The 15600-nt window shown below is 40.4% G+C and overlaps 1 protein-coding gene across 2 annotated transcripts in view; it reads left to right on the top strand.

Moving 5' to 3' along the window:
• The window catches only part of HAO2 (hydroxyacid oxidase 2), a 38969-nt gene extending 36540 nt beyond the window's left edge, over nucleotides 1-2429 (top strand). For both annotated transcript variants that reach the window (XM_014583312.2, XM_006166299.3), the window contains exons 7-8: nucleotides 737-806; nucleotides 2032-2429. In XM_014583312.2, the coding sequence (XP_014438798.1) occupies nucleotides 737-806; nucleotides 2032-2087 (126 nt within the window). In that variant the 3' untranslated portion in view covers nucleotides 2088-2429. The remainder of the gene's footprint in view (nucleotides 1-736; nucleotides 807-2031) is intronic.
• The last annotated feature ends 13171 nt before the right edge of the window (nucleotides 2430-15600 follow it).

Below are 15600 nucleotides of genomic sequence, written 5' to 3'. Positions count from 1 at the left end.
GGAAATTTCGGGGAAAAAAATAGAGAGGTGAGACATTTGTGGGACACAGATACGGTTTATTATCTGTTGATGAGGATGTGTAGAATATTCTCAACTTGGCTGGACTAAGGTGTATATCATGCTGGATAAAGTCACTTTACGATCTAAATGACATATAGTGATTGAATGTATAAATATAATAATAATAATTCTTTTAAAATTTATTTATTCATTCATTTATTAATTTGACCAGAGAGAGACACTGAGAGAAAGAGGGAAAGTGAGAAAGCAAGCCACCAGGTCCGGGACTCAAACCATGGTTGGCCATGTGGGAGTGTCCAGCGCCTTAACCACCACACCACCTGCTAGTCCCAATAAAAATAAATTTTTAAAAGGAAAAAACACACACACACACACAAAAAAAAAAAAAAACAGTGGAGAGACACAGAGTCTCTAAGTGGTTTCCATGCTTTCCACGCTTAGGCATTTCCAAGGTGCCCCAGGTTCCTGAAGGATGGTTACACTCACCGCATTGCCATGCTTGCCTGGAAGCATTCTGCAGACTTGAATAGCTCTCGCCCCTGAGCTCCTTCTCTTTGCTTTTCCATATTCCCAACATAGTTGTAATTTCACAGAAACCCCCCTTCCTTCCCAACACAGCTCGGACTACATCGGCAATGTTTACTCCTCGCAGATGATCAGACTATTCTTTCATGGCTTGTTCTTATTCTCCCTCCCCTAATCTGTCTCGGTGCAGGGTGAACATGGGGTTGAAGAAGTTTTGAACATTTTAAAAAAAGAGTTCCACACTTCCATGACCCTTACAGGTAAGTTTACAAAATGTTTTTCTGATTTGGAGCTTAAAGCAGGAGACCTGAAGAACAGAGGAGGCGGTCTTTACCTCTAACCCTTTCTCAGCTCAGTAGCTGTCCAGAAGAGAGAACAGGAAAGAAACATCCTAGACAAAACACTCTTGTCTGCCCCTGAAAACCCAGAGCTTGCCTCGAGGTCACTGTCGGTTCTGGGGAGGGTCCCCTCTGGCTTGGAACTGCTACTTCTGCTGTTAGTTCAATGTATACGGCTGTTTACACCCTCCACCCCTGCTATTTATTGCTGTATGCCCCAGGTACGCCAGGCATAAAACTCAACCCTTTTCTGTCTCTATTTTTCGAAAAAGATCCTCTCATTATATTTCTGTGAGTAATACATTTTGCTGAAGTTACATTTGGGGAGGTGAAGGTGCATACATCATAGACATGGGAAAAAGTTCAAGTTAATCATCACAGAGCGTGTTCCTAAATTCTTCCAGCCTTCTCACTACTTGAGCCGACAACTTCCCAGCCCATTCCATCCTGCTAGCTCCTTCTTCCCTCTTCTCCTTTAGCTTCATTTTACCTGAAGTTACTCTCTTTGACCCCCGTGTCCAATCCGAGCCACAGTCCTCATTGTGTTGGGATTATTGAATTGTTGGAAAAGTGATGACACATTTTTGCATAGACAAGCAGAAAAATATGTCGGCTTTCTCAACTGCCTAATATTTTATGAGCCTGTGCCCATGTCATCTTTAAGCACAGCTGTGTCAAAAGGCTTGGCACAGTAGTTAAGATCTGCTAAGAAGGGTCTTTTCCTTTGACAGACTTTCCCTTCAAAGACAGTGCTATACGGAATACATAACATACTCTATCTCTTATACTATCCCGAGTCATCTTTAGCCCTCACAGATATTTTCTATATCCCTAAGCCTTATCATAACTTGACATAAAGATCAAGGGTATCTATCACACAGAAGAGTTGGTAAGAATGCTAGAAAATAGTGTTTTTACATCTTTACCCTGACATTTTGATGTAGTTGTATTGAAAAATAATATAAGCATAGGCACATAAAATAATTCCCCATGCAATCAGAATTACATTATTTCTCTGTACATTCGACATTTTATCAGGGCAAGCATAAAGATCAAAATGGTGCCACTGGCTCATCCCATACCCACGATGGGGTGGGTTACTGGTGTTTGAGAGAAAAGAGGCTTTGTAACCTCATTGTTCTTTTAGGTTGCCGATCCATCGCTGAGATCAGTCGAGACCTGATTCAGTTCTCCCGGTTGTAAGGAACAAGAGCTAATGACTGGATGCCAAGGTTGCCCACAGGAGGAAGGCGAGCTCATGGTGTGCTGTGGAATGCCGTCTTGCCTGGGGCTCACCCATCCCATCCCAGCACCCTCAAACCTCCACCCTTGTGCCTCAGGCCCTCTTATGGGGAGGAACTAAAGGAACACAGTACTAGAGATGATGATCCTGATCCTAGTCTTTCAGTGTTGTAAGCATGTCAGTTCGTTCCTCTCTGTACTAGTATGGATAGACGTAACTGCTTTTGCTTTAACCATATGTAAAGGAAGAACCTGAATGAACAAATTAATTAATTAATGAAATCCTCCTCATCTTCCTCAGAACTTTGCCTCATTGCCTTTTATGTTGTTTTCTCATCTAAAATCCTCCTCTGAAATAACTGAAGCGGCCAGTGGGTTATATATATATATATATACATATGTGTGTGTATATATATGCATAGTTATCTCTATAAAATAATAATGGGTTTCTGTACTTTGGACAAAAGAGCTATACATACAAAGTATTTTTACAACAAAAATCATACGCTCTGTCACAATGGGAAGAGAATATTTTACAGTGGGAAAAATAAATGTGAGATGTGGAACAGTGAAGGACAAGCGAATCAAATGAAAGGAAAACTAGTATAGTTACAATATTTAAAGAGTGGTGGATACTTTATAGAACAGTGGGTTTTGAACAGAGCCTCAGGAGGCTAAATTAGATGTCATTGTTAATGGCTCTGTGAAAGGAAAAGGGAAATTGATCACAATCTCAGGGTTAAAACCTGTTTATTTGGATCCCAATTGGCTCCTGTGCTCATTGTTAGCTTGAGGCCAAGGACAGGTTGTTAACTTGGCAACAAGAGTAGAGTGCTTTTGTTGCAGGTTGAGGGACTTACTCAGAAAGTGCCATACCTAAGGGTAGCTGTGGCCGGCACAACAGTCACAGTTGCACTGTGGGACGGGAGGCCTAAATGACCATGGACCTGGAAGATGACCTACACACATGCCTTAAGAAAGATGGACATTTCTTTCTCGGTCCACTTGTGCTACTGTAGCAGAATATCTGGCAATGGGACATTTGTTTCTTGCAGTTCTGGTACGTCTATGATCAAGTTGCCGGCAGGTTCAGTAACCACTCTGGTGAGGGTCCAGTCTCTGCTTCCAAGATGGTGTCTTGTTGCTGTGTCCTCACAAAGCAGAAGGGATGGAAGGGGCTACCTAGTTCCCTCAAGCCCTTTTACAGTCACTGATCCCATCATGAAGGCTCCACGCTTCTGACTTAATCACCTCCTAAGAGCGCCGTCTTTACTCTGCTGTCACGTTGGCGATTAGGTTTTAATGTTTGAATATGGTAGGACACATTCAGACCGTGTATCTTCACAAGATCGAGGAATTAGGGGACCAGCCCCATGGTCTACTGGTTAAGGAAGCCAGATCCCACGTCACTGACAGTGCAGTTCAAATCATGGCCCTGGCAGCCTGAAAAATATGCCAGTTGTGTGTGTGTACGTGCCCCAAATCCTGACAGAGTGGAGAGATGAAGGGATTGTGGAGTGACTGCACCCCATGGGGGGGGGGTGTGTCCTCCCTCTCCCTTTCTCTCTGGTGAGTGTGTGTGCCTTCTAACAAATAAAAAAAATTTTTTTTTGAAGAGATCTTTGCTATAGGATGCATGTGCTTGCCAAAGAGACAGAGAGAGACAGAAAGACAGAAAGCAAAAAATTATTCCTCGCCCAGGGAGACTGGCCAAACTACAATCCCTTCTCTTCCATTTTCTTCTCAGGATCTTGGACACGCATACGCCTAGTGTGAGTTTCAAGCCACCAGGTCTGGGACTCAAACTGTAGTCAGTCACATGGGAGTCCAGCACCTTAATCACTATGCCACCTGCTAGCCCCCAAATAAAAATTTTTGAAAGAAGCAATTAGAGAGAAGGATGACCTTGGTGTACTCTAACTCATCACTGCCACGAGGGACCTTGCGGAATTGTTTTTGATTCACAGAATCAAGGCTAGAGACATAAATGAACAGAGGAGCAAAAGAGAGTTTAAAATATTTGTTGCCATAACCCCAAGGATGTTACAATATCTTGTGATCCATTGACTAATGTCTATTCTGCCCAAGGCACTGACCTCCAAAAATAGTAGCAAAAAGAGGACTTTGAGATAAGAGACTCAGTAATTTAGAAACAAATTTAAATTTACCATCCCAGTCCTATACCAATAAAGGAGAAAGGAGATATCTTTATTTTGGACATATTGAGTAGTTTTACCAGATAGATGTAGGCTTTCTGAATAGAGAACTAAAAAACTAAACTAACTGTAGAGATTAAAGTTTGAGAATTCCTCTGTTACCCAAAGGTCCCCAAAGACATGGACAGAGACAATGGGCAGACTCATTAGAGAACAGTACACTCAGCCACTTTAAATAGAACATGACCGTACTTAGACAGTCTTTGCTCTTCTCTGGCCTGTTCTCCAACCTTCATACCTCTACCACCCATCAGGAATCAGCATTAAATACAGTGGGGTTTTGCACATCATCTAATCCATTTTGTTGCTGCTAACAAAAATATCAGAAACGGAGTAATTTATAAAAACAGAGGTTTAGTCAGCTCATGGTGTAGAGGTCCAAGATCCGAGGGGCCGTATCTGGTAGGTATTTCAGTCACACATGAGGGTGGGAACAGAACAGAGCAGCCATTCATGAGTCTTTCTCTGTTTTGGTCTCATTCTCTCCTTATAAACCCACCAGAATTTGATCCTAGGGACCTCACTCTCATTGACTTTCATGCTTTTCCCAAAGGCCCCAGCACTCGATACCATAATTGGATCAACTTTTTACCCTCTTGATCCCCGTTACAAGGGGTCAACACGTTACATTGTGTCCACACAACAGCAGTGCTCTTTCTAGAACTTCAGCCGCTGGTATTCACTTCTAGATCATAGAACCATGTCTCAGACACCACAGTCTCCACTTCCTTCCATTATAGTATCTCCTTAACTTTGGTCTCATTACTCCCCTTGCATCAGAAATAAAATAAGAATATCTTTGTGATCGAAAAGAATGAACAAACTGTATTGACAATAAGGCTGAAACACAGAGGAATTTAGTAAGAGAACATTCAGCCTCCATTCTGCCAACCACTCACCACAATCTCAATGCTGTAAAAACCCCCCAGGTTAGGACCAGCAGATAACCTAACGGTTACACTGCCGGACTCCCATGTAATCAACCGCAATTCGAGTCCTGCTCGTCACATGTACATATGTACCCAAGAGGAGAATGGAGGAGAAGGGATTACAGCATGGTTATCCTCTTGGGGGGTGATTTCTTGCTTTCTGTCTCTCAGTCTCTCTCTGTCCCTCCAATGAATGCATGGGCCCATAGCAAAAAATCTCTCATTAAAAAATATCCCCCAAGTTTTCCTATACCAACTGTACTTACTTCATAGACTTCAAAGTAGGCATAATGGCCAGATCATGGCTTCAACCCTGAAATCACCAGCTGGACTTAGTTGAGGCATTCCAAATTGGTTTGAAGTTGGGGTAAGGCTAAAACAAATCATTATGGCATACGGTATTAAACCAAAGAAGATATATAAATGGCAAGTAAACATATGAGAGATGCTTATCACCAATGCAAAGTGAATGGCAGTGGGATACTGCACACCTATTAGAATAGCAAAAACCCAAAACGTTGACAATACCAAATACTAGCAAGGATGTAGAGTATCATTCACTGCTGGTGAGAATGCAAAATGGTACAGACAACTGTCGGTTTGGCAGTTCCTATATTCTTCCTTTTTTTTTTTTTTTAAGAAAGATTTTTCCAACACAGCTTCATGGCTCCTGTGATCTAGCCATGTTTGGGGAAACAGAATTGAAGATTTCCCACTGATAATTAGGCCTCCAGCACACAAAACTCTCATGGTAGGAAGACTCCTTTCAGGCCTCCTGTTTCTGTACCTGTCTTTGTCTCTCTCTACCTCTGTCTCTGTCTTCTCTCTTTTTTTAAAATTTTTTGCTTTTTAGAATTTCTAATTTTTTGGGTTCTACTGAAATTTTTTTAAATATTAATTTTTTTAGTTTTATTGAAAAGTTTTTCTCTTCGTTTTTTTCTCCTCTTTTTCTGTTTCTTGTTTGTTTTTGGCTGCTGTTGCTGTTGTTTCTCTCTTTCTGTTTCCTTTTCTGCACGCTCCTCGACGCTCAGATTGAACTTCCAAGTTTGGGAAGAAACCGACCATCAAGCAGATGACTAGAAATCGCTGCAGGACCACAAGAAATATGGGAAAGCAGGAAAATACCTCTCCTCCAAGGGAAAAGGATAACTCCTCTTCATCCACACACAGTTCAATGGAAATTATGGAAATGTCTGATAAAGAGTTCAGAACATTCATAATGGCAAAGCTTACAGAGATGGAAGAGGAGAGAGACAATGAACTGTTGAAGAGGAAGGAGAAAAAAGTTGTCGAGTTCCAGGAGGTGAGGAAATTCATGCAAGATCTAAAAGAGGAATTTCACACTTTACAAAAGAATCAAATGGAACTGTTAGAGATGAAGGCTATAATACAGGAGGTAAAAATCTCCCTTGAAAGTATTAAAAGCAGACTAGATCATACAGAAAATCGAATCTCAGACGTAGAAGAGAAAATTGCTAGCCTAGAAATATCCTCCTCGAAGACTGAGAAAATGGCCCAAAAATTTGAGACTAATATACGAGAAGTACTAGATACCATCAAACATCCAAACATGCCATCATCTCGATGCAGTGCATACACAAACACACACCCAGACATACATATAAGCACACAAAGTCATGAAAACAAAAAGGTGAAAAGAAAACATACCAACATTTGACAGTGTTTACTTCTAGATTTTTTTACTTTTCTTCTTTTATTTTATTCTGCTTTCTAAGCTATTTATAATAAAAGAGACAAGGTATGGAAATATGCTACAACCTGGGTAAGCCTTAAAAACATGCTACGTAAGTGACCAGCAGTTAGCGTAATGGCTATGTCACTGGACTCCCATGTAGTCGACCGTGGTTAGAGTCCCGGACCCGGTGGGTTAAACTCTCACCGGGTGCGTGTGCGTGCGTGCCCAAGATCCTGAGAGGAGAATGGAGAAGAAGGGATTGCGGTGTGGCCATCCTCCTAGGAGGCGATTCTTTGCTTTCTATCTGTCTCTCTCTGTCTTTCTGGCGAGCACACATGCCCTATAGCAAAAAAGAAAAAAAGAAAAAAACCTACATGAAAGGAATCAGTCAAAAAAGATGAAATATTGTATGACCTTCTTTATGTGAAATGTCTAGAATAGGCAATTTTATAGAGATAAAATAGATGAGTGATTGTGTAGGGCTAGGGTAAAGATGGGGAATGGGAAATGATTGCTAATTGGTACAAGGTTTCTATGTAGGGTGATAAAATATTCTAAAATGATATTGTGCTACTCACTTCACAACTCTCTGCATAACTAAAAACCCTTGAACTCTTCACTTTAAATGTGTGAATTGTATGGTATATACATTATATGCCAACAAAACTGTTTAAAGAAAAATATGTTAGAGTCTTCGGAAAGTTCATGGAAAATGCATATTAGGAAACAACTATGCCTGAATTTCAAGTTTTTTATTTTTTGGCACCAAAATGAACTTACACTTTATTTCTGTTTTTCCACAAACTTTTTGAAGACATCTCCTAATATATGCTTTATGTAGAATGTGCTTTTAAGGCATTTTTTAAAGGTGGGGGGGGGAGGAAAGAGAAGTTGAGAATGAAGATGAAGACCAGGGCAAGAATGTGACTTATCAACCTACCTTGCACCCAATTCTCAAATACAATCCAAACCCCCACCCTATTCAGGGCAGATGGTCCCAGCTGTCTGTCTCAACCCCAATACCTCATATGGGGGTTACACATTCATATCTGTTTTCCATACTAGGATGTTAGCTCTTTAAGGGCAAAAACTGTATCTCATTCACCTCAGTGCCTCCTAGACCTTAGCACAGGTCCTGCAGTAAATCAGCCTAATATAAGTGAATTTTCTTTTTCTTTTTCTTTTTCTTTATTCTGGAGTTTGTTTTGTTGTTGTCATTGTTGATATTGGCCTAAAACAGAAATCTATCTTCACTGTTCTGAAGGTTAGAAGTCCAAAATAAAAGTGTCAGCAGGGCCATTCTTTCTTTCAAGACTCTAGGGAAGAATCCTTCCCTGCCCCTTTGCAGTTTCTGAGGGGGTGCCGGAAATTCTTTGTGTGCCTTGCTTGTAGACACACAGCTCCAATCTCTATCATTCTCCCTGTGTGTCTAATTAAGAATTCTGAGGTCTCTGGGTTATCCACAGTCCAGAGCTTCCTTTGTTTTCAGATACCAGGGTGTTCCTTATAGGGGGGTAATCAATGCTATGTTCCAGAGAGTCTTTGTTCACTCAAAAACCCAAATGTCATATAAAAAGTTTGATCTTACAGTCTTTGATTCCTTCTTCTAGAGTCAACGTAGGGCTAGGTTAGAATTCCAGGGTCCATTCACAATGTAGATATAAAAGAAGCAGCAGTAGAATTGGGTTAAGTGGAATACGAAGTCATGGAGTCCCAGTCCTGCCGCCTATTTCCTTGTCATCTCACCTTTCATCACAGCACAACAAACACAGTTTTAATGGCTGAATAGAGGAAACTGGAACGAAAAAATACTCCCATAGGAGAGGTAGTGTGCAAAGTAGCACAATGCTCTGCGATGCTGCACCACAGGGAAATGTCCTGGCTTCACATCCCAAGGCCTCTAATGTACATGCCAGGCACACAGGTACGTGGCTATGATCTGGGCTGGCTGAAGCTGGGGGTGGATTGCAGCATGAAGACCTGCTGGGGATGAATATCTCTTTATCTCTGTCTCCCTGCTCTCTCTCATGGAAAAATAAATGAATAAACTTTAAAAGAAAAAAAAAACATAGGAATGAGATAAATATGATGATTCTGAGATCTTGAGTCATAATCATTCTCAGTAAATGTAACCCAGAGACAAGAGAAAATAAAAGTAATTAAAGAATAGGATCAGATTGGGATCAGCAGTTGACGTAATGGTTATGTCACTGGACTCCCATGTAGTCGATCACAGTTCGAGTCCCAGACCAGGTGACTTAAACTCACACCAGGCACGTGTGCATTCATACCCAAGATCCCAAGAGGAGAACAGAGGAGAAGGGATTGTGGTGTGGCCATCCCCCACCCAGGGGGGGTGATTTCTTTCTCTCTCTCTCTCTCTCTCTCTCTCTGTCTTTCTGGCGAGCGCATGGGCCCTATAGTAAAAACCTCAAAAAAAAAAAAAAAAGAATAGGATCAGATAAACCAAAAGTCTTGGGTGTATTAGGTCCTCAAGAACATTTTTCACAAAAGTTAAACTGTCACTTTCCAAGGCTCCATCAATCAATTCTGGGCAAAAGCTTTAGAGTAATGAAAAGAGTGCTTTGTTGCAACAAAAGAAATATATGTCCAAGGCTTCTGCTGCAGGGGCGTGATAAACTATAATATCTGTTCAATATATCTTGTGCATCTGCCTAATTCCTCAACAATTCTGTGCACTCCACACTGACACTAGGTAGCACCTCTTGGTCACATACCTTATTTACCACAACAGTTCAGTAAAAAAACTCTAGTTTTATTAAAAGGGGAGAAAGTTGAGTCTGCTTTATATTTGTCCTCTAGGAGAGTTAGACCTTGTCCATTGCTATGGTTTGAATGTGTTCCCTAAAAAAACGAGTGCTGGAAACTTAATCCTAATGTAACAGTTTTGGGAGATGGGGCCTTATGAGAAGTGTTGAGGTCATGAGGATTCTCTCCTCATTAATGCATCAATGCCATTATCATAAGAGTAGGTTCATTATCTCAGAAGTGAGTTCCTTATAAAAGGAAGAGTTCAGCCCCCTTTTGGACTTGCCATCCCCCAGAACCATGAGCCAATATATTTCCATTTGTTATAAATTACCCAGTCTTTGGGCTGCCAGTGACACAGTGGTTAAGGCATCCCACATGGCCAGCTGTGCAGTTGTAATTCCAAACTTGGTGGCTAGAAAAACACTGCAGGCACATGTGCATAGGTGCCCAAAATCCTCAGAGGAGACTGAAGAAGGAATTGTAGCGTGGCTATTCTCCCCCCACCTCCATCCTGAGGGGTCTCTCTCTAGTGTGCACACACAACCTATAGCAAAACAAATCAAAACAAAAAACATGGAATTCTATTATAGCAGCATAAAACAGTATCTATTAAGATACCTGCAAAGGTATGAATGTGGTCATTTAACATTCATTTTTTAATCATTCATTTATTAGTTTCTCTAGCAAATGATTCTATGTGTCAAGCTTTTGGGGAAAAACAAAGATAAATAAGCCATAAACCCTGACTTGAAAAAGTTCCCAGTTAATATTTTTCAAGTAAAGCCATGGATTCTGACTGACATCATCAGTTAAGAAGCAAACCAGTAGCTGACGTTAGTGTTTAACAATCAATTGTTCCAAAGGGCAGCCCCTATGAAGACCTCTGACCAACTACTCTAAATTCATTTTCCTACTGGATTCTATGAAAGCCAGAGCTCTAGAGCAATTCTTTCATATTTTAGGTGAAGGATCTAAGACCTACAGGGGTTCCATGACATACCAAGACCATATTGTGAATTAGTAATAGAATCAAAATTCAAACTCAGATCTCTCCTGGCTTAGTGCCCCTTAGAATTTCACTCCAGATATCCCATAGAGAATACATGACTGTGGCTTTACAAAAAAATTTTGAAAGATTTTTTGCAGTCATGATGTGCACACAGACTGAGAGAGAGAGAAGCACCTTTGACAGGGTCTCATCATGCCAGAACTCTTTTCCTCAGCCTTCCAACTAGCTGGGATTTTGGACATGCATGCGCATATCTAAAAAGTCAATCTATTTGTTTCAGATTATGTGCTCCAGGTCAACCATATCAGGGATCCAAACCCATGGTCGTCCTTTTGGCCCTGAGCACTGTGGTCTGTACACTACAACCTGTACCACCAAGCTGAGGCCACAGTGACCTTTCTGGAGTGCCAGACTCTACTTTTTTTCTTTTTTTTTTTTTTTGAGAGATTTTCGCTATAGGGCACGTGCACTCGCCAGACAGACAGAGAGAGATATAGAGACAGAAAGCAAGAAGTCACCTCCCAGGGGGGATGGTCACGCCACAATCCCTTCTCCTCCATTCTCCTCTCGGAATCTTGGGCACGCACACACACGCACCTGGCGTGAGTTTTTTTAAGCCACCAGGTCTGGGATGCGAACCGCGGTCGACTACATGGGAGTCCAGCAACATAGCCATTACGCTAACTACTGGTTCCCGCCAGACTCTACTTATATGCAGTCACCACCAGATCAGCATTCCACCCTTGTCTGAGATTCTACTTACAATATGTAACAAATTGCCTAAAACCTAGCAGCTTAAACGACATACATTTATTATCTCACAGTCTCTGAGTGTCAGGAATCCAAGCATGGCTTAGCTGGGCCCTCTGCTTTAGGGTTCCTCATGAGGCTGCTATCAAAAGTCCTTGATTATTCACTCATGCTTTTGTTCATTTATTCATTAATCTAACAAACATTTATTAGACTCTTATCTGTCAACAGATACTATGCTGATTCATATGGTGATAAAAAGGTATATGAAACATCGATACTTTATTTAGCCAAGCAATCAACAATGTTTAAAGTTTATTTGTTTATTTTTTCCATGAGCAAGAAACAGAGAGACAGAGAGAGAGAGCCGACAAATACCCCTAGCAGGCTACCGACATTGTGTTTATCCCTAGCTTTGGCAATTCTTGAATCATAAGCACAGGTGTACCGGGCATACTTAAGGTGGTCACCAGGCACAAATATGAAACGTTCTCATGTGGGAGTGTCTTACGGAGTTCACATTTTATCACTGTACAAGCCCCAACAATCAACGGTTTTGAATATCAACTCTGTGTTTCATACTAAGCATTAATAAAGGAAGTAACCTGTTTTAAAGTCAATACCATGAACATCAATACCACAACATCAAACTCTTGACTCCACTAGTTGTAACACCTTTTTACTTCAATCTTCATGACACAACTTCTTGAACAGGTTTTGTTTTGTTTTGTTTTCATTCACTTTACTTTCTTCGTGGAAATCGCTCTTACCAGATTACTAATCAACTTGATATTGCTAAAACCAATGAAAAATTCTCTTCCTCATTGCATTTGGTGCTTCTGCAGTATACAACACAGTTACCAGCACTTTCCCTGAAATCCTTTCTTCTCTTGATTTCCAGAATGTTGTACGCTCCTAAGACTCCTCCTGCCTCTCCTGCGCAGTCTCCTTAGCTAGCTCTTCCTGCTCCGTTCAACCTCAAATGTTCAAATGTTGGTATGTATGTCTCAGGATTCAGTCTCAAGACATTTCCTTGAATTTGTGAATACTCTACCACTGTAGGTTACTTCATCTAGTTCTATGGCTTTAAAAATTATCATATGCTTCTCATTTCCAAATTTATGTCCCTATGACCATAGCATGAAGAGCATAATTGTCCTAAAATGACTGACCAGGAAAAAAAAAAAAAAAAAAAGGATTTCCTTTTTCCTAGCATGAAGGAATGAACCTAGGAAAGCTCGCTGAAGAACAGGTGTCTTTCTCCTCTCAGAAGAAGAAAATAGAAGGTTGTTGGGAAAGTCACGACATATTTCTCTGTTTTTCTATGCCAAAATGTATCATGCCTTTCCCAACAACCTTATACTTTCCTTGGGCCCCTTCAAGGATTCTAGGTGCTGGGCAGTTGATTTTTCTATGCAGCTCTTGTGAACAGCTGGCATGCCAAATCCAGATAGTCTGGCACTAACAGCCTCTATATTCCTCCATTAATAAAGCAATTCTTTTCTGTTTAGATGACATAAAAATATAATTTAAAAAAATGGGCTGCCCACAGTGCATTGGTTAAGAGAGCTAGATCCCACATATCTGACTGAGGTGAAAATTCTGGCCCCAGAAACTTGAAAAACACACACAGCGCATGTGTGTGCCTGCCCAAAATCCCAACAGGAGGAAAAAATGGAGAAGAGGCTTCAGCATTACTGTGCCCCACTGGAGGAGGTACTTTCTTCCTCTTTCTCTCTCTCTTTCTGGTAATAACCCATGTCCTCTGGCAATTAAAAAAAAAAAAAGGAAAAAAAATAAGATACTAGTGTCCCTACACTGGAATGCAAATACACACTGTGGGTCCAACAATGGACAGGTCCTCCTATTTATGTAGGGTAGGAGGTTGGGGAAATCATGCCTCCATTCCTTTGCTGACCTCTGCCCTTTGAGTTTTTCTAATAAACATATTGTTTGACCTATGCTATGTCATACTGAAAGATCCACCCACTGTTGGTGGTGACTCAGATGGGCCTCACTGTCATAGCACATCCTGATCTGTCTTGAGCATGTAGACAATCTAGTTGTTTCAAAATCTTCTGTTTAGTAATCAGCAGTTAGCATAACGGCTATGTCACTGGACTCCCATGTAGTTGTCTGTGGTTCGAGTCCCGGACCTGATGGCTTAAACTCACGCTGGAAGTATGTGCGTGCATGCACGCCCAAGATCCCGAGAGGAGAATGGAGGAGAAGGGAATTGCAGTGTGGCCATCTCCCCTGGGGGGTGATTTCTCGCTTTCTGTCTCTGTCTTTCTCTGTCTTTCTGGCGAGTGTATGTGTCCTATAGCAAAAACTTCTCAAAAAAAAAAAAAAATCTTCTGTTTACAATACTGACCTTTATCATCAACAAATAGTTTTTCATTTTTGTTTTTATTAAATGTTTCTATTTTTTCCCCTGATCTCCTCCTTCCCTCTTCTGTTACCACCCCCCAATACTGTTTCTAGTATCTTCAGTTGCCCTTCCTGCTACTAAAATGTCCAGTCTTTCTGCTTCGGCTATAGAGTGCAGATATTCAGTATATATTAAGTGGGGGACATACAATGTCTGTCTTTCATAGTCTGGCTTGCTTCACTTAGCATTAAATCTTTCATATTCATCCACTTTATATAATGTCAGGGTCTCATTGTTCTTTATAGCTAAGTAATATTCTATAGTTTGTATTGCCACATTTTTTTTCAATTAATTCAGTTAATGTTTAATACTATTATTTTCATTTAAAAAGGCTAACCTTTTCTCTTATTGAATTTGCCTTTGTGAAAATCAGTTTACCATATGAATGTAGACTATTAACTCATACACGTGCAAAAATATCCTTCTAGACATAATTGTGAGGGCTAAAACAATACATCTTTAGGAATAAAGCATAGGTGAAAATCTTTATGACTTTGCATTAAATAAAAACATAAATGATAAAAAGAAAAAAATTGCAGAATAAGACATTATCAAAATTAAAAATGTTTGCACTTTGGAGACATCATTAAATAAATGAAAATGTATGCCACAGACTGAGAAAAAATATTTTCGAATCATATATCTGATAAAGAACTTGTATCCAAAATATAAAATAGTCTTACAACTCACCAATAAGAAGATAACCCAATTCAAAACAGGGCAAATGATCGAACAGACGTTTCACCAAACAGGTATAGAAATGGCCAATATGGACATAAAAAGATGTTCTGTGTCATTAGACACCAGGGATATACAAACCAAAATCACAGCTTTCAATGCTTTTATTGGAAATGAGTAAACCAATATCTAAACTATACAATAAAATTTAAAAATGAGCATACAATAGAGAAAATCAACAGTTTTTTGTACCCCATGCACAAAACAAGCTCAGATTGACTGTGAAACCAATCAGGGATCCTCTGAAAGGGTCAGGCCCTGGATTTTTCCTTTATTGTAAGAAGAGAATTGAAATTAACAGGAGCTACCTAAAATGAGTAGTAAATGATTACTGACACGAGTCATAAGGGAACAGCTGAGATAACAGCAAGTTAAGCAATTTTGGTCAGAAGTTTTCCAAATCTGGATTTAAAGGACAAGATAAGATTTTAACTCAGTCTTAAGATATTTTTCATTTCTGATGGAAAACACGTAGACCTTAGATCAGGTGGTATGAAAAATCTTGACAACTGTTCCCTCCAAAGATAGAAATGATTATCTAAGTCCCCACCAATCAAGAATGCCCATGCAATGATCATGCCCTCTTGAACCAATCAAGAGCGGATCAGGGGGTCTTTGCTCTTGAACTCTTAATTCTGTCTTTAAAAATACATCCCCACAGGCCTTCTTTGAGACTGGAGTTTTTTTTCAGCATTGGCTGCCAGCTCTCCTTGCTTTGCATCTAATAATAAAGCCAAATTTCCTCATAACCCTGAAATTGTATCTGTTCCGTGGTAACAGGCAAGTGACCCAGCTCCTGAGAGCCAGCAGGTGGTATGGTGGTTAAGGGCACATGACTCCCACATGGTTGAACCTGGCGGCTTGCTTTCTCACGTTCTATCTCTCTCGTTCTCTCTCACTCTGTTCCTCTCTGGTCAAATTGAAATAAATAAA

This window comes from Tupaia chinensis, unplaced genomic scaffold, assembly GCF_000334495.1.
Source record: "Tupaia chinensis unplaced genomic scaffold, TupChi_1.0 Scaffold144247_1, whole genome shotgun sequence".
Lineage (NCBI taxonomy): Eukaryota > Metazoa > Chordata > Mammalia > Scandentia > Tupaiidae > Tupaia > Tupaia belangeri.
This window is presented reverse-complemented; position numbering and strand designations above follow the sequence as displayed.